At 43.7% G+C, this 27483-nt stretch overlaps 1 protein-coding gene across 11 annotated transcripts in view; it reads right to left on the bottom strand.

Moving 5' to 3' along the window:
* The window catches only part of adgrb1a (adhesion G protein-coupled receptor B1a), a 684782-nt gene extending 657587 nt beyond the window's left edge, over positions 1–27195 (bottom strand). For 10 of the 11 annotated variants that reach the window (XM_068031354.1, XM_068031357.1, XM_068031358.1 and 7 more), the window contains exons 1-2: positions 26843–27195; positions 22145–23213 (exon numbers count right to left, since the gene is read on the bottom strand). In XM_068031354.1, coding sequence (XP_067887455.1) covers positions 22145–22880 — 736 coding nt within the window. In that variant the 5' untranslated portion in view covers positions 22881–23213; positions 26843–27195. Of the gene's footprint in view, positions 1–22144; positions 23214–24413; positions 24447–26842 lie in introns of those variants that run through there. The other variant, XM_068031356.1, reaches the window with a different exon arrangement.
* Between the last annotated feature and the right edge of the window lie 288 nt (positions 27196–27483).

Raw genomic sequence — 27483 nt, 5'->3', positions numbered from 1 at the left:
AGCTGCTGCCTTCGTCCTTCCAGGTGTTGAGGTCACACATTTAGGAAGTGCTGTTGAAGTAGCCTAAGCAAGTTATTCCAGAAAGCCCTTGTTAAAAAAAAGCTCCTTTTCTCTTCTTGTAGAGGTGCCTAAGATTAGACTGAGGCAACTAATGAGTCACGAATCCACTGCGTCACAACTGATCACTCACACACGCTACCTATTTGAAGCAACATCCGGATCCCTGATGACCCAAGCAAGTTCCGTGTCCTATCCAGCTGATACCACCTTTTCATAATATTGGAAGCACTGACCCTTCAAACAAAGCTCCTCAGTAAGTTCTACCCATCTCTCAGTGAAACTATGGTGAGAAACCAGCAGTATTCATGGCATTGGAACCTGATCTGACATGAATCCAGTCCCATGTTGCTGTTCATTCCTAGCTGCCCTCAGAAGTGGCCTGACAAGTCAGTCAGTTGTATCCAACCATTGGACTGGCACACCAACAGCTTCTTAGGGCAACTAGAATGGGCCATGCATGTGAACCTTGCCAATAATGTCACATCACAAGAAGAATTTTTCTTTGAAAACAATGATAACTACTTATGCATTTAAAAATAAATGATTAAATTTTGTATGTGCCCAGAATTTCTTCTATCTCAATACTTCGGCTTTTTTGCTACCTTTTTCCTGTTAGCATACTTGGAATATTTCATTCACTTTTTGTCTTCGCTTTTGAAGGTCAGTTGCCCAATCATTGCCGAATTAAGGACAATTTTGTGAATTCTGTACAAGGGGAATTGAGTTGAGACGGCTCAAGCTAATTTAAAAACTTTTACCCAGTTCCTCAGACATCATTCTTTCTAAAAAGAATTGCTTAAAAGAAAAACCTGTGGAAATAATAGAAAAGTGAAAGAGTGCTTTCAGTGAGTGCAATCATGTGTGATTCCATTTTATTTGTCCTCCTTCATGGCCATCTTCCTGTACCTTGCCCAGGCCATTATTCATATTTGAATTGATAGCCAATGAGTGTTGGCAGTCCATTAAACCTTGAGTAAGAAGTGTGTGTGGGAATATCAGACAAGCCTGATTTTGACTTTACCCATGTCCATGCTTGTCCACTTTCCAACAGAAGTTATTGAATAGTCATCAGGAAAGCATACTTCATTTTCCTCTCCCTCCTTAGCCCAGAGTTACTAAGGAAATAATAGCAACTTATATAGACCTTTAATGTCATAAATCACCCCAAGGCAGTTCACAGGATCATTATAAAACAAAATATTACACTGAGCCACATAAGGAATTATTAGGTCAGATGGCCAAAAGCTTGTCAAAGAGGTAGATTTTAAGGAGTACCTTAAAGGAGGAAAGGTGAGGTAGTGTGGAGGAGAAGTATAGGGAGGGTATTCCAGAGCTTGGAACCTAGGCAACTGAAGGCACAGTTACCAATGGTGGAGCAATTAAAATGTGGGAAGCACAGCAGGCCAGAATCAGAGGAGTGCAGAGAATTTTAAAATCAAGGTGTTGCTTGACCGGGTGCCAATGTAGGTCAGCGAGCACAGGGGTGATAGGGGAACAGGAATGGTGCAAGTTAAGACACGGGCAGCAGAGTTTTGGATGACCTCAAGTTTACAGTGGTAAAAAGTGGGAGACCAGCCAGAAGTGTTTTGGAATAGTCAAGTCTAGAGGTAACAAAGGTATGAATGAAGGTTTCAGCAGATGAGCTGAGACAGGGGCAAATACGGGCGATATTACAGAGGTGACAATGTTACAGAGGTTGAAATAGGTGGTTTTAGTGATGGCATGAATATGAGGTCGGAATGTGCCAATGCATGAAGGAAAAGTTAGATAAACACATTGGGGAGAAATGAACAGATGGTTATGCTGATAAAGGTTAGGTGAAGAGGAGTGGAAGGAGGCTTGTGTGGAGCATAAACACTGGCAGGGACCAATAATGTGAATAATTTCTTTTCTCGAACAGAATCATCCTGATGTGAACATCCATCATTCTGCAACTGGACCACTGACATAATGAGAACAATGGTCAAACTAGAACAAGCACCACTGGCCACATAGACACATTAAAGTCTACATCTATTGTTCACTCTGCTAGAAAAAGTAGAGACTGATTAAGGTACATAATGGAAACCTGTTGCATAAATCTGGGTCAGAGAAAAAAAAACATGTCATCTTGTAAATGTTACAGAATCTGTTTCTTTCCTTAGCAATGAATGGAGTAAGTACTTTAATAAGCAACTATCATGTGTGCATCCAGGGATCTTTCGATTAAAGAAACACTCCTCCCTAGCTTTTTCTAATGTTGCACAAACTATACATAACTACATAATTCCCCCATTACCAAGTGTGTAAACCAAGTTCTGAACTGATCAGCTTTTTCTCTTGCAATTTATTCATTAGTAAACCTACTTTAAGGCAGCACAACTCAATTCATGTCTAATTCAGAAAACAGTTTCCCTAACATTTCCTAATCTGCAAGCATCAGAAGTAACAACTTACCTGAAACACAGGTGCAAAATTTAACATAACTCCCTGTAATTGGTTGAATTTAACAGAGAGTAAAATCAGATAGAGTATAAAAATAGAGTTGGGTGTAAAATCAAGCAACCCACCCCAATCCTGTCAGCTTTCTACTGGGCAGGTTCATGAATACACAGAAAGAGGCCATTTGGCCCTTCGTATCTGTACTAGTTCTTTGAAAGAGTTATCCAATTAGTCCCAGTCCTTTGTTCTTTCCTCATTGCCCTGCAAATTTTTTTCATTTGCAAGTATTTATCCAATTCCCTTTTGAAAGTTGCTAATGAATGTTTCAAACACCCTTTCAGACAGGGCATTCCAGATCATAATAATTCCTAACCAAGACTAAGGTTAAAATATCACCCACAATCTTTTGTGTGCATTGCATCAGCAGTGCGATGGTAATGAAAACATCACACAAGCTGCTGACTGCATTCTGTTACAGTCAAAGTGATGGATGGAGAAATGTAATGTGGGTTGCTCCATGACTTTGTAAATTTATTCCACAGGTTTCAGTTGCCAGAAGTCGAGTGACACTGTTGAATTATGCTTGGGCATTGCTTCCAAATCAAGGTAACAGTGATATCATTGTAAGTCAGTGCCCAAACTAATATCGATTGCAAACGGTCCATGAATCTTGAGCCTAATTCGTATACTTTTCCACATGATGACATTTCCACATACACTGAAGACGATAGTTGTCCCTTAGTCCATGTATTTGAAGATATGGTGAAAAAGGTACATATACTTTGACTCACCCATATTAAAATCTATAGGGCAGAACTTCTGATTGGTGACTTTTATGTATAATTAATTAATGTGCTTGTACTACATTCCTATGTGTATTATGTTGACAAATGTTAATCTATTTAATGCCTATGCAACAATTGTGCACACAGGGCTTTATAAGCATGCATTAAACATTCATGCATGAACCTCATTGATCAGAGTTTAATTTTGATATGTCGAATGTAAGCATTTTAAAAATCAAAGCACCCCAGAATATATTCTCCCAGCAGATGCCAATAATATTCTGCTGCTTATCTTGCTATGCATGAACTACATGTGCCTTACTCCATCATCTTTCAAATCCCCACATATATAACCAGTCATTTGAATTGATCTCCAGACAGTGAGCAGTATTTCACATCTCTCTATCTCTTCAAAATCTGTTCCTTGATCATCAGAGCCATTTGTTGATTTGAATTCTTGACTTTTGCCTGTTGCTTTCTCTTCTGCTTCTTGGTTATGTCCTGACTGGTCATTTTTCATCCAAGAAATCAGCTTCCCTAGCGTGAGAATATCAGTTCTGATGAAGAGTCAGTTTAAAACATTTAGTCTTACCGTTGGTCTTTCAGATACTGATCAATTTGTTTTTCACGCACTGTCTAGTTTTATTTTGGATTACATTCATTCAGAATAGTGTTGAACAAACCTCAATCAGTGTATTATACCACCTCTCTGATTTAAACAGAACATATCTATTGGGGATAGTAATGTCATTAAGGTTTTGCAATTGCAATTTGGAGATTACAGGTGTTCATGAATTGAGTCATGCCCACCCTTAACCCCATCTACCCACACCTCCCAACCTAGTTCATACCTCGATCTGACATTTTATTTCACGGTAAAATATTCCAAAAGAGATCTATCTCAACAGGGATAAAGGAACTCAATTGCCTTCAAGTAAAGCAGGTTGTTATTCACAGACACTCAGAGCTAACACACTGAGCCAGGTTCCTCAAGTTATGTACTCAAGCTAATACATACTTGAACATTTGACCAACTGTAGAAACAAGGAACTCTGCTGAAAAGTAATTGGTTGCTGAGCAAACAAATATTATTTAATTGGGTTTCCCTCCAACATTGTCACTTCTTCTTCTCTTACTTTCATGAGTGCTGATAGTTTTTCATTACCTTGCCCAAGCAGCCAGTCTGTAAAACGTCAGCCCATACAGCATCAGTAGCTTGTCAACTGTGCAGAGGATGGAAACCGAGAACCACCTATTCTCACCTGCTGATACCCACACTCACAGTAGTTAGTGGCCAGAAGCATTCTCTAGCCCAATTGCAATAAATCCAATTGTAGCACTGGCTGAGCACTGCAAACTCAGTATAGACCAGGAACTAAAACAGATCTTCCAGTGTATATGGCTCAATATAACACCAGAGGTTATCTTTACCAATTGGATGATCACAGGAGCTAATGATACATTCAAATTAGAAGTTCAAATGGTAAATATAAAACCTGCAAGGTAAATGCTTTATAATCTGATATGGAAAGGAATGCAGTTTCCTTATTGTTTTCTCCTGCATTCTATGGGTCAGACTGCAAACTCTACATGTATTGTCCAATTCAGAAATAGTTCTGTATTTTAGAGATGCGAAGTGTTAGATAACTGCACAAACTATTTCTCACTCGCGCTGTGTTAGTAAGAGCTGCTATTCCAGATAGCAGTCTGTAACTAGTATTTCTTTATAGGGAGATGCCCAGCCAGCAGACTTGACTTCTATTGCTGTCTACACCTTACTGCATGTTGTACTGATCCTACTGACATAGCTGTGCTCCCCAGGCAGCTAATTTTAAACATGAGGAAACAGTAGGAACTGATGGGAGCTTTACTCTTAAGATTTTAAAATTCCATATTAAGTTTTAAATGTTCCTGCAAAGCCCAGAGGAGCACTTGGGCATTTCAAAACAACCCTCAGTGCAAACGCCAAGAGATGAGAAAGTATTAAGTAGAAGTTGTGTGCCAGAGAATAGTACGCATTCAAAGATGCATGGAAGTGATAGGACAAAAGCAGTATAGGCTCCCATATTTACCTTTTTAGGGCTAGGTACCACAACAACATATGGGCAAAAAGAAAAGGGCATTTATCCCATTGAATCTCACCTATTTAGTATCCTGTCTCACACTAGCATCGAGCTGCATTTTCAATCCCCAGTACCTGAAAGACTATCCCAAATGTTTATCACTCTGTAAGTAAAAGAGATCCTTTCTAGTGTCTGTTTTGAACTTACTTTTGCAAATTTATTTTGATGTCCTATTATCCTGAATTGCTTTAAAGTAACTTTTGGGTTTATCTTACAAATAACGCAAGAACAGCAGAGAATTGCAAAGCTTTTATTTTGCAGAGTCACCATATTTGGTAGGAAATTAAAGTCTTCTTTTCCTACCTCCGCTGGTTTTAAGAGCTCCACATGAAATAAACTGTTGACTTGAGCTTTTATCAATGGTCTTAACAGCATCAACATAAATTCAATATTATAAGGAGTGAGATGATTCAGTCATATTGAGACTTGAAAGAAAAAGGACAGTGTTGACTAGAGCAGAAAATGCTTCTAGTTCAAAATTGTGAGAAGATAAAGAATGTGAGGTTACTCGGACTGGAGGGTCAGTCAAATGAGTAACAAGTGAGTCCAAGGTTTTTTTTACATTTGTTTTTTGTGGGAGTCTAGGCGAGCATTTGTTGCTCATCCCTAATTTCCTTTGAACTGACTGGCTTGCTAGTTTCAGAGGCTATTTAAGAGTCAACCACATTGCTGTGGGTCTGGAGCCACACATAGGCCAAACCAGGTAAGGATGGTAGCTTCTCTAAAGTGAACCAGATGGGTTTTTACAACAATTGACAATGGTTTCATGGTTATCATTAGATGAGTTTTTCTTAATTCTAGATTTAATAATTGAATCCAAATTCCACCAACTGCCATGTTGGGATTTGAACCCATGTCCCCAGAGCATTAGCCTGGCCTCTGGATTGCTAGTCTAGTGACATTACCAGTATGCCACCGCCTCCCCTTAGTTATAAACAGTAAAGGTGGAAATTGGAAGAAATTTGTTCATGCAAGGGACGATTAGAAATAAGAATGCATTACTCAAGATGACTACTGAAAATAAATGCTTGCATTTATATACTACCTTTCACCACCTCGGAGCATTCCAAAGCAATGAAGTCCTTAAGTTGAGTCAGTCATCATTCAAGGGACAAATATTTAAGAGTGCATGGAAATGGGATTAGAGTAGAGTAGGCAGTTCTGATGTGGACCTCACACCAACAAAGGCAAGATGAGTCAAAATTGCTGCCTTCTATGCTAAAATTTCAGTGATTTGACACTAATTGGATGCTTCCTTCAAAGAAACATCATACATGGGGCTGAACTTAGTAACTGTGTTGCAGGTCCCAGTGGCGGATCTGGAAGTGGTCACTGTCTCCGCTCGCAGGGCCCGCTGCATGGCAGGCGGCCAATTACAATAATGGAGGCGTGGGGCCCGTCCAATTACGTGGCGGGGTGGAATCTGAGACGCAGATTTAGTCGTCACCTGAACCCCTCAGTCTAGCTGGCGCCACATTTAAAGTGCTGGCAGCTCTGCATGTATTGCTGCTTTTCAGCGAGCAGTGAATTTGGAGTGCTGCTGGAGGCCTTTGATGATACTTTGAACTGCTGGACCCCCCCTGCATTATTACTTTAACTGCTGGTTCCTGTGAATAGTGGGCCCCCCGCAACACTACAGTAGCTGCTGGCTCCTGTGACTGCAAATCCTAGACCCCGCTCCACCAGGACTTCCAACTATCTGAACAGAACCTGATAGAACTGGGACCATGTCTGAAGCAAGACACCAGGTGGCTCCATGATTTCACAATGCTTCCCTCCTCCTGGCTGCATGGGAAAGGCAGGAGGTCCTCTTCCCCAGGGATGGCAAGAAGAGACCCTCCTGCGTGACCAAGCAAGCCTGGAGGGAGATCACAGAGGAGGTCAGCAGCCATGGGGTCAACCCTTGGACATGCGTACACAGCAGGAAGCAAGTCAATGACCTCCTTCGGTCTGCCAAGGTGAGTACTCTATATATTCTTCTTTTGGAACTTGCAGGTGTGTACATGGCAGGCAGCACGACATGGGGAGGGAAGCAATGCGAAGGCACTGTCAAAGGGGGATAAGCACCACCACATGCTGGCAGATGCATGGCTGCATCTTGGTCACAGGCCACCTTCTTTCACAGCTCACCCCCATTACCTCTTCTGAGAGCGGACGGGGGAGGAACCATGTAGGAAACCCCATCAGGGGTCGAGGGGCTGCCACTAGAAGAACTGTTATCTCGCGCTTACTGCGAAGACTTTCCATGCAGGACAATTGGACCCATAACAGGAGGGAGACCTCACAGACTGGCGGAGGAATTACTAACTTATAGCCTCTCTCTCAATGGCTGAGGAGGAAACACTCGAGTTAGCGGGCACCAAGGGGGGGCTGCTCAATAGCAACTGGAGTCACATCGCGAGAGAGTAAGGATTGTGTTCAATCAACATCCGACACACTTCTGCAGATCCACATCACGCATGGCTGGCATGACAAGATCTGCAATGCCTAAGCTACACGTTTGTGTTCTCTCATGCAAAGTGACATTCGCAGGAGACTCCAGTAGAAGGGGAACATAATTCAACCTCTGAGGAGGATCAGCAGTCAGAGGGTGCACTATCCCATGACTCTTTTGTAACTTGCACCACCACAGATACCTTCACCTTGGTGGGTACCAGTTTGGCATTAGAATCAGGGTTATACGCTGGTGAGCACTGCCCACACGTCTGAACAGCTGGCTGAGGCTGAGACAGCTAAGGCCATGGACAGTCAGAAGACCGTTTGTGGCCAGGCCCATGCTGAGCCCCAGGCTCATGATGAGCCTTTAGTGACAACAGCGCAGGACATGCTGGAGTTGCAGAGAGAGGTAAGGCAACATCTGATGGAGATGTCTGAGGCAATGGGCAGCCATGAGCAGACGATTGGGGAGTCTGTCCATGCCATGAGTGCTGCCATGTCACAAGCATGTGAGCACATGACTTCCTCCATTGAGAGCCAGATCCCACAAATGCACACATACCTGCACACCATCACCTTGGCCATGAGTTAAATGCGGCAGTGGCAGGGCCAGAGAAGGACGAGGCACCTGGAGGCTTCTCCAGCTCCTCGTCCTTCTCTGGTGAGTAGGGAGGTTCAAGTGAGCCTTGAAAGGGAGGAGGAGAATCTGACCTCTACAGCTGGGGCTCTACTCAGTGCGCTCTGAGTGTGGACACCGGCTCCTCAGCCCCTCCACCAGGGAGCCCAGCTTCAGCAGCTGCGATGCCCGAGAAGAGTCCTGCACCAGTGCAGGAAACCCTTAGTCAGCCGAGGCATTCCAGGCCTCAGGCAGCAAGAGGACAGCCAGCAAATTCATTACAGGCCGAGGCAGCCTGATCAGCAGCCTGCTTCCAGCCCAGCTGCTGGCGCTGGGTTCACACCTCATAGAAGCACTCGTAAATGTCCAAAGAAAGAGTGCTTGAGGGTTCATGGGTGTTTGATATTTGACATGATGCTTCATACTGAAGCAGTCCATGTAGAAATGCAGCAACTCCTGGACAATATCCAGGCTTGGGCTGATAAGTGGCAAGTAACATTTGCGCCACACAATTGTCGGGCAATGACCATCTCCAACAAGAGAGAATCTAACCATCTCTCCTTGACATTCAATGGCATTACCATCGCTGAATCCCCCACTATTAACATCCTAGTAGCTACCATTCACCAGAAACTGAACTGGAGTAGCCATATAAATACTGTGGCTACAAGAGCAAGTCAGAGGCTAGGAACCCTGTGGCGGATAACTCACCTCCTGACTCCCCAAAGCCTGTCCACCATCTACAAGGCACAAGTCAGGGGTGTGATGGAATATTCTCCACTGCCTGGATGGGTGCAGCTCCAACAACATTCAAGAAGCTCGACACCATCCAGAACAAAGCAGCCCGCTTGATTGGCACACCATCCACAAACATTCACACCCTCCACCACCGACGCACAGTGGCAGCAGTGTGTACCATCTACAAGATGCACTGCAGCAATGCACAACGGCTCCTTAGACATCATCTTCCAAACCCACGACCTCTACCACCTCGAAGGACAAGAGCAGCAGATGCATGGGAACATCATCACCACCTGCAAGTACCCGTCCAACTCACACACCATCCTGACATGGAACTATATCGCCGTTCCTTCATTGTCGCTGGGTCAAAATCCTGGAACTCCCTTCCCAACAGTACTGTGGGTGTACCTACCTCACATGGACTGCAGTGGTTCAAGAAGGCAGCTCACCACCACCTTCTCAAGGGCAATTAGGGATGGGCAATAAATGCTGTCACAGCCAGTGACGCCCACATCCCATGAATGAATTTAAAAAAAAATTTCTTTTATTTAAGCCATTAATACTCATTGTGTAAAAGTGATTATTCTTAATTGCGAGCTACTGACTTCACCCTTCTCCCTCAGTGGTATTCCAGCCCTCATTTAAATATGATCTCCCATGGGCACTAGTACATGTTTCGGCTGGGCACGAGGGATGGAACACAAATGGAAAGAAAGCAACAGACTACATGCATTGAGGTCAGTCTTTATTGGTTTCTCTGTGATTGGACATTAGGGTGGCTGAAAGCGGATAATTATGAGACAGTCTCTTGCCTCCTTGGCACGTTGCTCAATCTGCCTGGCTTTCAGTGTAAATGGTTCAACATCCAGTGTGGTTTACACCTCTGCATCCTCGTCATCTGTAGAGGAGTGTCACTCAGGCATCTCATCATCAAGCAAGGCCTTCCCCTCTGCATTGTTAGATTGGGCAGAGCACAGCAGACCACTTTGATATGCGAGACCCTCGCAGGAGCATACTTCAGGCCTCCACCAGATCGATTGAGAAAGCAGAATCTTTTCAGTAGTACAATGGCCTGCTCGATGGTCGCTTGGAAGGAGCCGTGGAAAGTGTTGTATCTCTCCTCTGCTGCATTGCGAGGGTTCTTCGCAGGCGTCAGTTGCCATGTTTTGAATAGGCAGCCCTTGTCCCCGAGAATCCATCCCTGAAGGCAAGCGGGGGTGCCTGAGAAGCTGTGGCATCTCGAACTGTCGAAGTATGTAGGCATCGTGGCTGCTTCCCAGGAAGCGGGCACACACCTGCAGGAAACGCTTTCGGTGGTCGCAGACCAGTTGAACGTCGATGGAACGAAAGCCTGTTGATGCAGGTGGATGGCTGATCCATAGGAGCCTTGATGGCCACATGCACACAATCTATCACTCCTTGCATCCTGGGAAATTCAGTAATCACCCTGAATCCAATGGTTCTCAACCTGACTGTTCGGGTCAGTCTGGTAGCACACATAGTCACCAGCCCTCTTGAACAGGGCATTGGTCACCTCCTTGATGCAGCGGTGGGCTGCTATCTGGGAGACCCCATGCCCCCGATGGATCCTTGGAATGATCCAAATGTGTAAAGGTTCAGTGCCACAGTGATCTGACATAGGGTGACCCCCAAATCACATATGTGCCCCGCTGCAAGACGAGTTGCAGCCTAAGTTGGTGATTGCCTCCCTGGAGAGGCATAGTCTTCATGACAATGCCACTCAAACATTTGGAGGTAGCTGATCCAAATTCGGTACGCTCTCTGGTGCTGCCTTGGCAGCTGTCCCTTTGCTATTCCTCCCGCAGACTCCCTGATGGCCCTCAGTGCCCACTATTGTTGACGGCGAATCCTCTCATTCAGCAATATTGGCAATCACACATTTCACCCAAATGTTTATTCACCTGATACACCCAAACCCAAGCCCCCACCTTGTAGAGCCCCTGATGCCCCGACCCCCCACTTGCAGAGGTCACAGCACTGCAGTCCAGAAATGGCCTCCACACCCCATCTTCCCCTATGTAGTGCTGTTCATGGCTGTCTACCCATTGCAGCACTGAAGCCTCAGTGCCACCAGCTTTGAGCAGTTGTGAACCCAAAGGCATATGAGTGTCGCTCGCTCTCCACAGAATCCCAACCTCCCACTGAATTGCAACAAATTAGATGCAAATGCATTGGTATTAACTGCTCAAAAATTTTAAATATATCCCCATTGCTTCGGGGTGGCAATTCCACCTTGGTGCTTTCCCACCACTGACTAAATCCGGAACCGACATCATGAATCCAGATGTTCAGGAGAGCGTTTCATATGCGATTCTCCGTCCCCCCCCATGCCACTATCCCTGCTTCAAATGGTCACACAAAATTCTGCCCATGGTGTACAGGCACTGAAAATGTTACACTGGTGACGGAGGTATATTTCTAACATTGAGGTTAAAGCACATTGTTGAGGGAGCGCAGAGGGAATATTCAGTGGGAATATTCTCAGGGATTTTCCTGAACAGCTTCAGTGGAAGAGTGGCCAAAACCCAGTTTATGCAGTGTTTCTGTGGTTTCCCAACGATCTTCCAAAGTTGCTGCACCAATTGGGATAATCCCAAAGAAAATTCCCAACAATTACTCATTAAGCAACTACTATTATACCAGTGCAAGAAGTTGATGCAAACAGAAAATGCCAAAAACCTAAAATAAATTCCCTAGCACTGACTATCTTTACTTTGATGACAATATTCACCTAGCACACACAATTCCTTTGATATATAATAATGTTAAGAATTGGACGGCACAATGGATTAAATATCTCCAAAACTTAGGTTCACACCAGCCTAATGAGCTAACATTATGCCTCCACTGGTAGCAACAAAGATTTTTTGGGAAATGAAGTTGGGCAATTTCAATTCAGTTCCTGGATATCAGCATCATAGAGCAATAAAACTGACAGTTCATTTGGCATAATTGACAATCTCACTCAGAGGCCACAGATGACTGGTGTGGACAATAATAAATGTCTCTTTTATTTTAAATCTGCATGCTGCCCCTTGAAATCATCTGCAGGCATGAGATCAGCTTTCAATTGCATGCTGCTGGTCCCCAAGTCTACCTCTCCACTGCTTCTGTCAAACCCCTTGAGCACCCCCTTCCCTCCTCGTCCATACTGTCAGACTTCCTGTCTAACCTCATGTCTTGAACGTGTCTCAGCTTCTTGCAACTCAAAAGTGGGAAGGCCAGAGCCATTACCTTCAGCCTTTATTACCATCTTCAGCCCTCGTCACAAATTCTGCTCCCTGGCTGTCAATTCCATCCCCCTCCCAAGTCACTCTCTCAGGATGACCCAGACTGTGCATAATCTTGGCATCATGTTCAATTCTGAGTTCAGCTTTAAACCCTACACTCTATCCATCACCAAGACCACTTACCTTCACTCTCCAACACTGCCTGCCTTGGCCTTTGCCTCATCCCCTTTGCCGCAGAAACACTTGTCGTCCTAACTTCAACGCTTGACGATTCTAAGGCTGCACTTGTTAAGCCCCCTTTCCCTCAATAAACTCTACTTGTCCAAAACTTTGCTGTATAGATTCTGTCTTTCACTACCACTCATCCACCATTCCCATCCTTACTGTCCTACACTTGTTCACGATCCCTCAATACATCACAATTAAAATAGTCATCTGAAAATAAATCCTTCCCTAGCCTTGCCACAATAATCTCTAAAATATCATCCAGTTCCTGTCCTGAATGCTCCATTCTCTGAATTCTGATCTTCTACACAAAATGCTCAGCCACATTGATCCTAATTTCACACCTCTGTCTTGCCACTTTGAAAATGCCAAGACCCATCTCTGTGGCTAAGCTTTTAGTTACCCCTTCTAATCTCTCCTTTCAGCTCAGCATTTTTAGCACCTATGTGTGAAGTACCTTCACGTATTTCATATGTTGAAAGGTGCTACATAAATGCAAGTTCTTATTATTGTTGCTGTTGTTCTTCTGAATTTGGGACTAAGGCACATCCTTGAAGCCAAATAGAGGAGTCTTGATTTTGTGTCTAACTTTGTTATAATTATGTTTAATGTTAAGGAAAAGTCCTTCCATTCCCAATGGCTAATATCTCATCTTGACATGTACAATATTCCTTAAGAAACCAACAGTTGTGTCCATTTTTAATAGATTGAATGGGCAAAAAAGCCCATATGATATATTGCCTTATTTTTGAAGACAATTCTTCAAACGCTGAATGGGATGCAATCACCGACATATATCAATACAAGTACGACATGCAGCGGTATAAAATTAAGTTTTTTTAAAAATGATTCCCTGTTCTTCTGAAAGCTTTCAGTCATGCTGGGATATGTTTCACGTGAAACAAGAATCTTTCAGTACACCATTCACATATTCATTCATTATTGGACACTGAAAGTCAGTAGGCTGTTCAACTGTGGAGGGTATCAGAGCACAGCCTTGCATTGTACTTGCCTAATGCCCACACACTTGTACATTCTAGAAGGGATCACTGGATAGAGCAGCTGACAGCTAAAGAATGGTACATTACACAATGCTGGAGGAGGGAAATTAAAAGTCTTTTTTCAATATCTTATGATCACAATAATAAAAATGAGACATATTGCAGGGGAGGGGGTTGAGAACATCACACATTTTCAAAATAAGACAATGTCAAAAACAAATTGACATAACATCACACCCACATATCTTAAGTTCAAATCACTTAAAAATTCTAGGAAAAATAAACTTACATTAAAACTTACTGAAACTTCACCTGATTTAGCATGCTGTTCCCTTATTTATAAAAGTTATGGTCTCATGTATTTATTTGTAAGTTTTATTGACTTCTCACACTTTAAAACACAACAGTCATTCCAGAAATAAAATGTAAGGCCCTTTGATATATTTTGGCAATGCGATCGATAGACACTGTGTAAGTAATATTATACTCAAATATTCTAAACTCATTTTCTGGGCATTTTTTGACTGAACATCAGCTATCAGTGCCCTGGTTTCAGTCTTTCACTAACTTGAAAGTTTCAAATGAATCCTGTTAACAAAGAACATTCATCAACATTGTCATCATCATCTATGTAGTACCTCGAACATAGTAAAACGTTGCAAGGTGCTTCACAAGAGCTTTATCAGACTAAAATTGGCAATTAAGCAAAAGCGGAGACATGAGGACAGGTAATCAAAAACACTGGCCAAAGAGGTAGGTTTTAATGAGCATCTTAAAAGGAGAGAAAAGGTGGAAATGTTTAGGGAAGGAATTCCCGATCTTGGAGAAACAGTTCCTGAATAAATTATAAATCCCAGTAATAAAACAAAACATTTCACCAATGCCAGTGAATTGAAGATGTTGTCTCATTCCTGTAAAAGATCCTCATAACTCATTAATTTCTGCAACATAACATAAGCAAAGCAACATAAGAAATACAAGCAGGAGCAGGCCATATAACTCCTCATGCCCGAGCTGCCATTCAATAAGATCATGGCTGAACTTCTACCTCAATTCCACTTTCTCTTGATTTCCTTAGTGTTCAAAACAACATGAACTCTGAAGCTTCTACATTCAGGAAAGGGCCACCATAACTCAGTCAGCAGTTAAATAATTTATATACACTAAATTTGCATGGCATTAGTAATTTTTAATGAGATCTATAAATAAAGACAACTATTGAAGGAACTTAAGCAAGGAGTTAGGAGGGCTAAAAGGGGTCATGAAAAGTCATTGGCAAACAGGATTAAGGAAAATCCCAAGGCTTTTTATACATATATAAAGAGCAAGAGGGTAACCAGGGAAAGGGTTGGCCCACTCAAGGACAGAGATGGGAATCTATGTGTGGAGCCAGAGGAAATGGGCGAGGTGCTAAATGATTACTTCGCATCAGTATTCACCAAAGAGAAGGACTTGGTGGATGATGAGCCTAGGGAAGGGAGTGCAGATAGTCTCAGTCATCTCATTATCAAAAAGGAGGAGGTGTTGGGTATCTTGCAAAGCATTAAGATAGATAAGTCCCCAGGGCCTGATGGGATCTACCCTAGAATACTGAGGGAGGCAAGGGAGGAAATTGCTGGGGCCTTGACAGAAATCTTTGCATCCTCATTGGCTACAGGTGAGGTCCCAGAGGACTGGAGAATAGCCAATGTTGATCCTTTGTTTAAGAAGGGTGGCAAAGATAATCCAGGAAATTATAGGCCGGTGAGCCTTACGTCAGTGGTAGGAAACTATTAGAGAGGATTATTCGGGACAGGATTTACACCATTTGGAAACAAACAAACTTATTAGCGAGAGACAGCATGGTTTTGTGAAGGGGAGGTCGTGTCTTACTAACTTGATTGAGTTTTTTGAGGAAGTGACAAAGATGATTGATGAGGGAAGGTCAGTGGATGTTATCTAATTGGACTTTAGTAAAGCCTTTGACAAGGTCCCGCATGGCAGACTGGTACAAAAGATGAAGTCACACGGGATCAGAGGTGAGCTGGCAAGATGGATAGAGAACTGGCTCGGTCACAGAAGACAGAGGGTAACAGTGGATGGGTGTTTTTCTGAATGGAGGGATGTGACTAGTGGTGTTCCGCAGGGATCAGTGCTGGGACCTTTGCTGTTTGTAGTATATATAAATGATTTGGAGGAAAATGTAGCTGGTCTGATCCGTAAGTTTGTGGACGACATAAAGGTTGGTGGAGTTGCGGATAGTGATGAGGATTGTCAGAGGATACAGCAGGATATAGATCGGTTGGAGACTTGGGCGGAGAAATGGCAGATGGAGTTTAATCCGGACAAATGTGAGGTAATGCATTTTGGAAGGTCTAATGCAGGTGGGAGGTATACAGTAAATGGCAGAACCCTTAGGAGTATTGACAGGCAGAGACATCTGGGCGTACAGGTCCACAGGTCACTGAAAGTGGCAACGCAGGTGGATAAGGTAGTCAAGAAGGCATACGGCATGCTTGCATTCATTGGTCGGGGCATAGAGTATAAAAATTGGCAAGTCATGTTGCAGCTGTACAGAACCTTAGTTAGGCCACACTTAGAATATTGCGTGCAATTCTGGTCGCCACACTACCAGAAGGGCGTGGAGGCTTTGGAGAGGGTACAGAGGAGGTTTACCAGGATGTTGCATGGTCTGGAGGGAATTAGCTATGAGGAGAGGTTGGAAAAATTCAGATTGTTTTCACTGGAACGACGGAGGTGGAGGGGCGACATGATAGAGGTTTACAAAGTTATGAGCGGCATGGACAGAGTGGATAGACAGAAGCTTTTTCCCAGGGTGGAAGAGTCAGTTACTAGGGGACATAGGTTTAAGGTGCGAGGGGCAAAGTTTAGAGGGGATGTGCGAGGCAAGATTTTTGCACAGAGGGTGGTGAGTGCCTGGAACTTGCTGCCGGGGGAGGTGGTGGAAGCGGATACGATAGCGACGTTTAAGAGACATCTTCACAAATACATGAATAGGAAGGGAATAGAGGGATATGGGCCCCGGAAGTGCAGAAGGTTTTAGTTTAGGCAGGCATCAAGATCGGCGCAGGCTTGGAGGGCCGAATGGCCTGTTCCTGTGCTGTACTGTTATTTGTTCTTTGTTGTTCTATTGCTCTTTCCAATGCAAGCCTTGCACCCGTACACTTCCATTATGAACTAAAATCTTATGATGAAGTTTCTTCGTAAAGTAAAACTTAGTCAGCTTTTATTCTATATATACCAACAACATAAATATACTGCAGCCTTCCCCAAAGCCTCTCCTTGTATGTTTTTTTTTCTGGAAAACTTCTATAGCCTTTTACACATCACTTCCTGGTTAACTGAAAGGCCAGGTGACTAGATCACTGATCTTAGCATCTGTAACTAGCCACGAGAACAGGAGGGAAGCTTATTTGTTGCAGCAAATGATTTGCTACTGCTGAGATCTGCTCAAACGTTTCCACTGAAAAAGTCGAAGGAGGAAACAAAGGGTAATTGTTGATGGGTGTTTTAGCGACTGGAGGCTGTCTCCAGTGGCGTTCCGCAGGGCTCAGTACTGGGTTCCCTGCTTTTTATGGTATATATTAACGTAAATGTAGGGGGCATGATCACAAAGTTTGCAGAAGACACTAAGATAGGCTGTTTGGTTGATAGCGGGGAGGATAGCTGTAGGCCGCAGGAAGATATTGATGGACTGGTCAGGTGGACAGAAAAGTGGCAAATGGATTTCAACCTGGAGAAGTGTGAGGTAATGCATTTAGGAAGGTCAAACAAGGCAAAGGAATACATGATTAATGTGAGAATATTGAGAGGTGTAGAGGAAGTGAGGGACCTTGGACTGAATGTCCACAGATTCCTGAAGGTAGCAGGACAGGTCAATAAGGTGGTTAAGAAGGCATATGGAATCCTTTACTTTATTAGCTGAGGTATAAAATATAAGAGCAGGGAGGTTATGCTGGAACTGCATAAATCATTGGTTAGGTCACAACTTGAGTACTGTGTGCAGGTCTGGTCACCTCATTACAGAAAGTATGTAATTGCGCTAGCAAGGGTGGAGAGGAGATTTGTGAGGATGTTGCCGGGACTGGAAAAATGCAGCTATGAGGAAAGATTGGATATGCTGGGGGTGTCCTCCTTGGAACAGAGAAGGCTGAGCGGAGATTTGATTGAAATGTACAAAATTGTGAGGGGCCTGGATAGAGTAGATGTGAAGGGCCTGTTTACCTTAGCAAAGAGGTCAGTGACAAGGGGGCATAGATTTAAAGCAATTGGTATAAAGATTAAAAGGGAGAGGAGGAAACTTTTTTTTCACCCAGTGGGTGGTGAGGATCTGGAACTCACTGCCCAAAATGGTAGTAGAGGCAGAAACCCTCAACTCATTTAAAAGGATCTCGGATATGCACCTGAAGTGCCGCAACCTGCAGGGCTATGGACCAAATGCTGGAAGGTGGGATGAGGCTGGGTGGCTCATTTTTCAGCTGGCACAGACAGGATGGGCCAAATGGCCTCTTTCTGTGCTGTAAACCTTCTATGGTTCTATGATAGGAACCACCTGCAACAGAACACAGATTGCCCATTCTGCTAGCCAGACACATGGCAGATGGAATTTAACACAGAGAAGTGTGAGGTGATGCATTTGGCAGAAGGAATAGGGAGAGGCATTATAGACTTAAAGACACAGTTCTAAAGAGTGTACAGAAACAGAGGGACCTAGGGGTGCATGTGCATCAATCTTTGAAGGTGATAGGACATATTGAGAGAGTGGTTAGTAAAACACATGGGATCTTGGGCTTCATAAATCGAGGCATTGAGTGCAAAAGCAGGGGAGTTACGCTGAAACTTTATAAAGCTCTGCTTAGGCCCCAACTGGAGTATTGCATCCAGTTCCCGTCACCACACTTCAGGAAGGATGCGAGGGTCCTTGAGAGGATGCAGAGGAGATTTCCCAGAATGGTTCCAGGGATGGAGGATTTTAGTTACAAGGTTAGGTTGGAAAAGCTGGGTTTGTTCTCCTTAGAACAAGATTGAGGGGAGATTTGATAGAGGTGTACAAGATTATGACAGAATTAGATAAGTTAGACAAGGAAAAACTGTTCCCATTAACTCCTGGTACAAGGACAAGGGGACATAGATAGAAGGTTTTGGGCAAGAGATACAGGGGGATTATGAGGAAACACTTTTTTATGCAGTGAGTGGTAATGACCACTGCCCATGAGGGTGGTGGAAGCAGAGACAATCAATGACTTGAAGAGAAAATTGAATGACCACTTGAGGGAAATAGACTTGCAGAGCTACAGGGATCGAGTGGGGGAATGGGACTGGCTTGATAGCTCCGTGGAGAGCCGGCATGGACGTGATGTGCCAGATGGCCTCCTTCTATGCTGCAAATGGCTCTATGACTCTATGATGGAATTCCATAGATTACATTCCAATAATTTGAAAGGCACTCAAGTCACCATGTTATGCAAATACATGAGAGTATCTGAGAGTGAGCACAGCACCTCTGATCTTCTCTGTCTCACTGGTTTCATAACAATGATTCTCCACACAGCAATTCCCGATAAAGGACTGCGACAACTTTATCGCCCCCAAACCACGTTCCCCCCCCACCCCCACCCCTCCCTGCCACCACCACCACCGCAGTGGTCCTGATGAGTTCAGGAACTGGCTAGAGGGAGAATTATGCTCATCAATCTATGTCCGAGTGTTCCTTATGGCAGTGTTGATAAATTAATTAACTACTTGCCTGCCCATGAGGCTCATATGCAATACTTTTCCATATCGTTCACTTCTTGTCATTCTGTAAACAAACTTATAAAGAGCAATGTGATATAATCTGGAGGCCTATTGCACCAAATGATTGAGATAATTCATATACCGCTCGACATGAATATTTTGTTTCCTGGCTTCTTGGGATATAGTATGTTTTTACACCAGGCTCTGAAATGTGTAGGATTATCAAAAGGCATGGAGAAACTCTCAGATGCATCCACTTCATCATGCAATACACACTCCTGCCTCTTATATGCTGTTCCTGGATACCTAATTATACCTTCTGTATGATTCATGTCCTCACAGTAGCACTTTGTGGTGTCCATTCGTTGTATATGGTGGCATCATCTATAAAGGATCTATTCCAAAAATAAGCACCCTGTTATATGCCATCCATTCAATCTAACCTACCTCATTTATGTTGCCCTCTTTATTAGATGATCCACATTTAGCCATTATACAATAGCCATCTGCCAGCAATATACTTTGTTTAAAGCTCCCAATAATTGCGAATTACCTCAGCCAACAAGATCTGCCAATGGTCTGATGCAGCTGCAATGATGGGTTGCCTTTTCCTAACAGAATCATCTCTGATATCTCCCGTGTTTTGAGATGACACCTTGCATCAGCCATCTACTGTCAGTTGCAAAGTACCAACAGTAAACCATGGCTTGAGGTAGTCATTAAATAAATGCTGCGAACTTCACCATTGATTTAGTAAAACCCTACCATATATTGAAGACATTGAATAGTGACGAGCAAGGAAAGATGGCCGACAGAGACACAAGGCAAATAAGTAAAACTTTTTGATACTAATGTAAACAAACCTTACGTCAACACAAGCCAGTCAGTTTCACTTCTGCAGTCTGTGATATTGTCGCCCACCCCAAATGTGTTGCAGTGAGACTCATTCTCAACTCACTATTCTATATATGCCATAAATCATCGTGTATTATCTTGACAAGTAACAGCACCAAGCATACATGGTACAATATCTAAGCTGTGAATAAGTGTTTGGGGCCATTGACAATTGCCATCGTTCTCATAAGAATACCAAAAGCATTCTTTGATTGTACATCAAGGTAAACAACAAAAAAGGGAAAAAAATGACTGAAGCATTACACATCTAGCATAGCACCACACCTGGACTTCCCACTCTTTCCCCTAGAGTACTGTAAAAGCAATGGCAATTAGATGGCACAAAATATGATTAAAATACATTGAAGATTTAAATACTGCATACAAGCATAATCCACATCCACTTTACCAAGAACATCTATAATTTAGTTTCACCTCTGCCATCTAACCATCGCCTGTTTTCCACTATTGCTTTCCGTGTGTGTGTCCCTCCCCCTTTCCCGCTGGTCTGCTTCTTTTTAAAATGCTTTTCGTCGCAATATCTTGCAGTTCTGACGAAGGATGCACACCTGAAACTCGATTTTCTCTACAGATGAAGCAGGAGTTTTTTTTTTGTTTCAGATTTCCAAAATCTACAGGGCTTTCTTTTTTGTGGGGAGGGGCGCGCGTTTATCGTGCGCAGTTGGACACGTTATAGTATTGTTCTAAACAATACAATGGCGGAGATCCCATGAAATGGCACGGTAACGCTCTGAAGGGAAGAATAAAACATCTTAGTCTAGATAATGAGCTATTTATAATGGCCAATAGTGAGAAAGTTGTAGTGTTTGGAAGAACTGTATTTTTGAACTGAAGGAACTCAATGTTATTAGGGGAAAGAGTGAAGAATAATCTTGACTTCGATGTTTTACTGCATTGTGCCTGTACGCCACCCCTGGGTAGGAACTGGCTGAGAACCAGCGTCATTTATAAACCCGGCTTTACATTTCAAGAAGTGTCCAGGAATTTCAGAGCTTCACAGGCAAAGCTGTTCATTATTTTCAGAATCCAGTAACCTTTCTGCGCTTAAACTGATTGAGAAGCGGAGCTATGACAATCAGAAAACATAACGAAATCCCATTTCACTTAAAAAAAAACAATTGCTGCCAAATTACAACAACACCTCCCCACCACCTCTGAAAAATTAAAACCAGACGAAGTCGCTTTTATTGCAAGGACACTGACATGGCAGCAAAAGAATCAACAGGTGCATTTAAACGTTCGGAAAGTTTAACTTAAAACTCATTAGAAAATGCACAACTCGAGTGAAATCGCTACTCGGATTGGAATCAGGTTACCACAAAATGTTAGTACGGATTTAGTGAGAAAGCGTGGAAACAATGAAAGGTTTAGTTTAATTATTTGAAGTCACATCATTTGAAGAACTCCGTGAGAGAGGCTGAAATGCTTGGAGGTGCTGGAATATAAATCAGTGAGAAACTCACTGCTAATTCTCCAAGAACCCTTTACATTCGCGCCCCTATGGGTTTCTGCAGCTTGATCGCCGGGTCAATGGGCTCTCAATTCCTCCTCCAAACTCATTGAGCAGCTAAATTTGAGCAGCTAAATCTCTGTACACTCACTGCACCTTCACTCAGAAACAGAGCTCATCCATAAATGTCTCGTTTACAGAAACAATCTTTGCAATTCAAGTCGAGTGGGCAGGGTTCCCTTTTTTAATAGAAAAGAAACGCCGCAGCAAGGGAACTTAAAGGAAAACAGTGCGCGCTACTTCCAGCGAAAACATACATTTAAGAGAACTCGAAAGGAACGCAGCAGGGGCTCCGGGAGGTGGACAACCCTTACGGTCACTTACCGCGGGAATCCGAGCCGGTGTTCTCTTTTGGGTTCCTGATGCAGTGCTCCAGGTAGACGCCGTCTTTCAAACAACTGTCTCCCTTTTTATTCAGCCCCAGCATCTCGGTGGATTGACCCACGCTGTCGCCCCTGGAGCAGAAGCAAGGGGTCTGCATGATGCCACAGGGACGGGCGCTGGTGCTGACGGCCAGGCAGGTCTCCAGCCACTTGCAGAGCATTTGACAAGCTCCCTTGCTGGGGTTCCTGTTGCCCACCACCAGATACTCGGCAGAAAACTCCTTGTCTTTGACCCTGCCGCCCCTGGCCCTTGGCCGGGCGCCGTTCCCGGGCGAGATCTGCTTCATTTGCAGGTACTGCTTGCTGGACTGGAGGAAGGCATAGCGGGCGGAGGAGTCGCAGAGGTTCAGCACTTCGTCGAAGCTCTCCATACCCAGATAGGTGCGGGTGCTGGCCAGGAACGAGTCGAACTGATAGGTGCGGATCTGGTGCCGCTCGCAGATATTGCTGGTCTTGACCACCTTCATGTAGAGCGTGTATCGCCTCGGGTCGGGGTTTTGGATAATCCAGGAGCAGACCGAGGAGTTGGAAGCAAAGACCATTGAAGAGGAGAAGTATCCGAATAGTTTGCCCTGGACCAGAGTGGTGCAAGGGGGCTGCCCAACGTCAAACCCGCGGACAGTCCACAGCGCGGCGGCGGCAAATATGGCAATCACCAAGGTTTCAGTGATCCTCATCCTAGGTCAGTTATCCCAAGAATCGCCAAGGAAATAGCAGCAAGAGCCCAGACCATGGACATAACAGGAGCGACTTTCAGAGACAGAGACCTGCAGATGATTTCATTGCACTCTTTGTAGGTTTGTCCTAGGTCTCCCTCTGCTGGTAAATTCCTGGGATTGATGATTTGAACAGAATAACCCTGTGAGGCCCGGCCGGAGTCTCCCTTCCAAAGCTGCGTGAGCTTGTAGTGTATTCAATGTACTTGGATTTATAAATGATACATTATCATGTTTTTTTTTTCAGGATGGATAACCAGCTTCAGACAGAGGTCACAACAGTTAAAATTGAATCTGAAATTATAAAAAAGGACAGGTATCACTTTCTTTTAATATCCTTGAGAACATAAACATGTAGACTATCTTAAAGTCATCTTCGACATGGCTGTTTTTTTTAAATCGATTTGCTCCCTAACTCTCCCAGCAAGCCAACTGCCCTTCATGGAATTCCCTGGAGCTTGTGGCATTTAAGAATTGAAGTGTCAGATCAAAGACGTCCTGTTGCTTAATTCCCCCGCCCTCTGTTTTGTGGTGCCCCCCCCCCTGAGAATACGAAGACACCAAGAAACTTATTTTCACGCAGGTGCTTAAAAAGACTCGGCAGCTTCCTGTTTTTAATAGATTCTGGGACGACACGTCCTCAAACTTAAAAAATATTTTGATAATTAGCGCCAATTAAAATGCAGCTTGTCTCTCCTGATTATCGGATAAACACCCCAAAACTAATTGCCATTTAGTGATTTTCACATTGCAGCCTTAAACTGCTGAAAAGAACGCACTTAACAGCCTACCCATGCCAATAAAGCTTCTGTTACCGAGAAGCATCTAACTTCACTAACCAGGGCCTCGAGAGTTAGAACAGGTTATACCTCATTTATAATTACAATTAACTGCACTAGTAAAGATGTATTTTTATAGTCATGAAACTATAACACTTCAGGACAATGAGGCAACCATCTTCCACTCGGATTATTTTGAATATTTTTTGTATGCATTCCGACAATACTATATCGTCAGTAATCATAGACTGACCTTCTCATTGATTTAACTGTATTCTATTTTCTAAAAAAAAAAATGAACTGACTTGTAGATTAATTGTTTTGCGATTGACGGATTTCGATCTCAGGTATATGCAGCTTGCAATATGTTCAGTTCAATGAAGTTTTGCCCGTTTTAATAGGTGTATAATAACACTGTGTTTGGTAATAGCACCGTCGTGTATTGAACATTCCCGACATTTATTCCCATATGTGTTTTCTTCCCCCCCCCCCCCCCACCAAAAAAAAGCAAGATTGAATCTCCTTTCCGCATTGAGCAGCCCAGGGCTTGCTCTGATTTTGTTCGCTGGTCTAGCGCCGTACCTACCTCTAATAGCTGCTGCGTTGTGGCAGAAACAGAAGCCTGAGCTTTCTCTGCCTGTACCTCGCTCTTCCCCTGATTTAAGACCAGGCATGCATTAAGGAAACATTAGCCCATGAATGGCAATTCACAAACCTTTCTCGCTTAACCGTTTTCTAATAATACCGCCTTTACCAAGACTACACGAAAGACTGAGGGAGACAATAGATGTTGGTGCAGGTCTACAACCCGCCGGACCTTTGAGAGAGTGGGTCTAGGATTCGCTCGGGTACCTATTTTAGCTTACGCATTGACAGCGTATTTCTCTTGTTGCACATCAAGACGCACTGCTCCCCCTTATGGCATTTCCCTGTGGGAATTGCACACTACTTATCCACCGAGCGTTCTGCATCCCCACAACTGATTGCATTTCCTCATCCCGGCTCCCGCTTGTGCAATGATCATGCAGATCGTCTTTCAATCGCGCTTTGTAAATTGGCAACGAGGAAGAAGGAGACGGGAGGGTACCGGACACCGGCTAACCGGGATAAGGGGCCATTGGTGACAATAACGGGACTCTTGGAGCGCTCTACTTTGATCGACGGGTGTCGAGCTTAACAGAGCAAACAAAAAACACGCGTGACAAACACAGAAAACATATACAGTGTGGAGCGAGGTGTAGAAGCAGATCGCACTGTCTGACTCATAATGCATCAGCATATTGTTAAAAGTTAGTGTGTTATAACAAAGCCATCTGTACGAGCTGAAACAGGGAAGAGGCAGAGAAAAGGTGGCAGGATTAGCGCTGGGCTGGATCGTGGGCGATATTAAAGCTGCCCACTGCTTTCAAGAGAACATTTTCTTCCCTTTGCCCATTTTGTGGGAGGGGAGCTCTATTCAAGATAGAACACACATTTTGTTTTTTTTAAAATAAATACAAGGAAATTCTAGTGGAGAATAGACAGAGCCTCTTGATAATCAAAGCAGCCGCCAATTCTGCTTTGTCACCCTGTCTACACTTGGTGAGACCTGGACTATTCCGTTTGCTAGAGAAACGTGTTGTACGGGGGTAGCAAGGACCGACTGAATGGAGTCAATTAATCTGAGCCCGTTTGCTTTAATGTAGTTGTTTGCAGTAAGAGTTCGGTTAAAATCGCTGGCACTTAGCCAGCCCTTAAGGGTACATTACTTGTAGTGAGATTTCACCCCCACCCCCCTTGATGCCCTGCAGGATTGGATGGATGCTGAGACACCAAAGTGATATTGCCTCGCACCCATTCAAGTGAGATCCTCTTGAATGGCGAAGGAGTTAACGGGAATGAAGTGATTCAAACTCAGTGAAACATTCTGAGCGTCACTTTCTGCCTTGGTGGCTGCTAATTACTGTGTAATTACCCCTAGTTATTTTATTCTAGTGCAGCCCATTCTAAAGCGTTGGTCTGATCTGTTACCAGGAAACAGCTCCATTGTGAGAGGTACTTGGGGATCCCTTTCGCCTGATGCATCATAACTGATGTCTAACAGGTTTACATCCAAATCCACAGTTTTCTCCCAATAGCAAGGATCACAGATTCTGATTTTTTGATCTAATGACATCCAAATGCGTCAGACTAATTAGCTGCCAATGAGTTGGGATTTGTGAAACATCGCTTTGCGAAAAACACTTGTTAACAATATAAAAAAAGAAACCCACGGTATAGCCTGAGTTTGAAGGATGGAGCGGATCAAATCTTTCTACTAAGCATATGCGATTAACCATGTCGTTACTGAATTCATCTGACTGAATAGGCTGCTGACCGTGTAATACAGAATGACATTTTACATCCAAAGGGAAGCTGATAGTTGTAAAGGGTGGGAAACAACAGAAAACACTAATTTTAATCATTGGATCAAATGCACACAGCAAACCAAAAAAAGACAGTTTACAGGGTGCAGCAGAATATGAACAGTCTCCCATTTACCCCTTCCCTGAGTTATTGTAGTCTAGCTAGCGGATTGTCTTAAATAAATGGCTTGATGCGCTGAGACATTTGACAATTCATTTTTTTCAATTAGCACACATCCGATTCATGGCGGTCCACTGCCTGAATCTGGTATTTCCTCCTCACTGACCCTGCAATTTCTCCTCGCGACGCCCATTACCATCGCCACACTAATTCAGCAGTGCCCACCGAGCTAAAGCTAACACCCCAAAGGTCAGAATGGCACGATTATCCTACCCGGCTTCTGACATGCAGATCTCATAACGTTTAAAATAAGAAATGGTATTATTCTGATTTGTTTCTCTCCAGTCGGTTAAGATATTTTGTAACTATTTAGAACCAAATGGTCTTAAATTTGGCTGATATCTGTACTTTGCAGAGTTTCTGTTTAACTGCACCGATTTTACCATTAATACCACGTGCTCAATCCCTGAATAAAGGTCTTTGGTTTAATGGTGTGCAGAGTCTTAGGGCGTTTTACAGATGTTTACTCAGTCCCAAAACCTCGGTGCACGTTGTGTAAAGTATCTTTACATGGAGAGAGAAAAAATAACACATAAATAGCTTGTAGGTAATTGGGCTGCTATGCAGCATCATCCTTACCTCAAAGTTTCTAAGCAAACATTTGCACTTTTCCCCCACGTTCTGGTGCAGTCACCAAAAACAAAGCTCCAGCTTTTAAGAAAGGATAAATAGCAAAGCGGTGGTGATCATAGTTTGCGGCTGAAATACCTACACAGGCAGAAGTGAAGGGCAGATTTGTTTTTTTTTTAAAAAGCGAGGAAAATCACCGATGCCCAGAAAACAGACCGTCCTTTGATTAATCCGAGAGAAAAAATGTAACAGTCAAGAGCCAGGGAGTTTAGATCCAAGGAATAACGACTCCTTACTGGTCTCCCAAGTATGGAGATACTACCTCTTGGTGCATCCTTGTGGTAAAGTAATGTGATGTAGAAAGGAACGTTGGGGTGGGGGGGGGGGGGGGGGGCGGGTGGAGTGAGGTGGAAGTGGCGGTGATGTTGCAAAAGATTTGACAAGGCGTCCTTCTCTCCTCTTGATTTCCCACCTACTGAAGGCAGAACGACGCAGCCGGGAGCGCATTCGTTACGTCAGGTTCTCAAGCTTTTCCGATCGTACGTTGGAGGGGGAGAGCTCCACCAAGAGAAAAAAAAACAGAGGAGTCGAACAACGAGCTAATCTAAAACACCCAGAAGCAAGGAAGCCCCCTACCAGACACTTCATTC

The sequence above is a fragment of the Heterodontus francisci genome, chromosome 5, assembly GCF_036365525.1.
Source record: "Heterodontus francisci isolate sHetFra1 chromosome 5, sHetFra1.hap1, whole genome shotgun sequence".
NCBI lineage: Eukaryota > Metazoa > Chordata > Chondrichthyes > Heterodontiformes > Heterodontidae > Heterodontus > Heterodontus francisci.
Note: the sequence above shows the minus strand (reverse complement) of the source record. Positions and strands in the feature narration are given on the sequence as shown.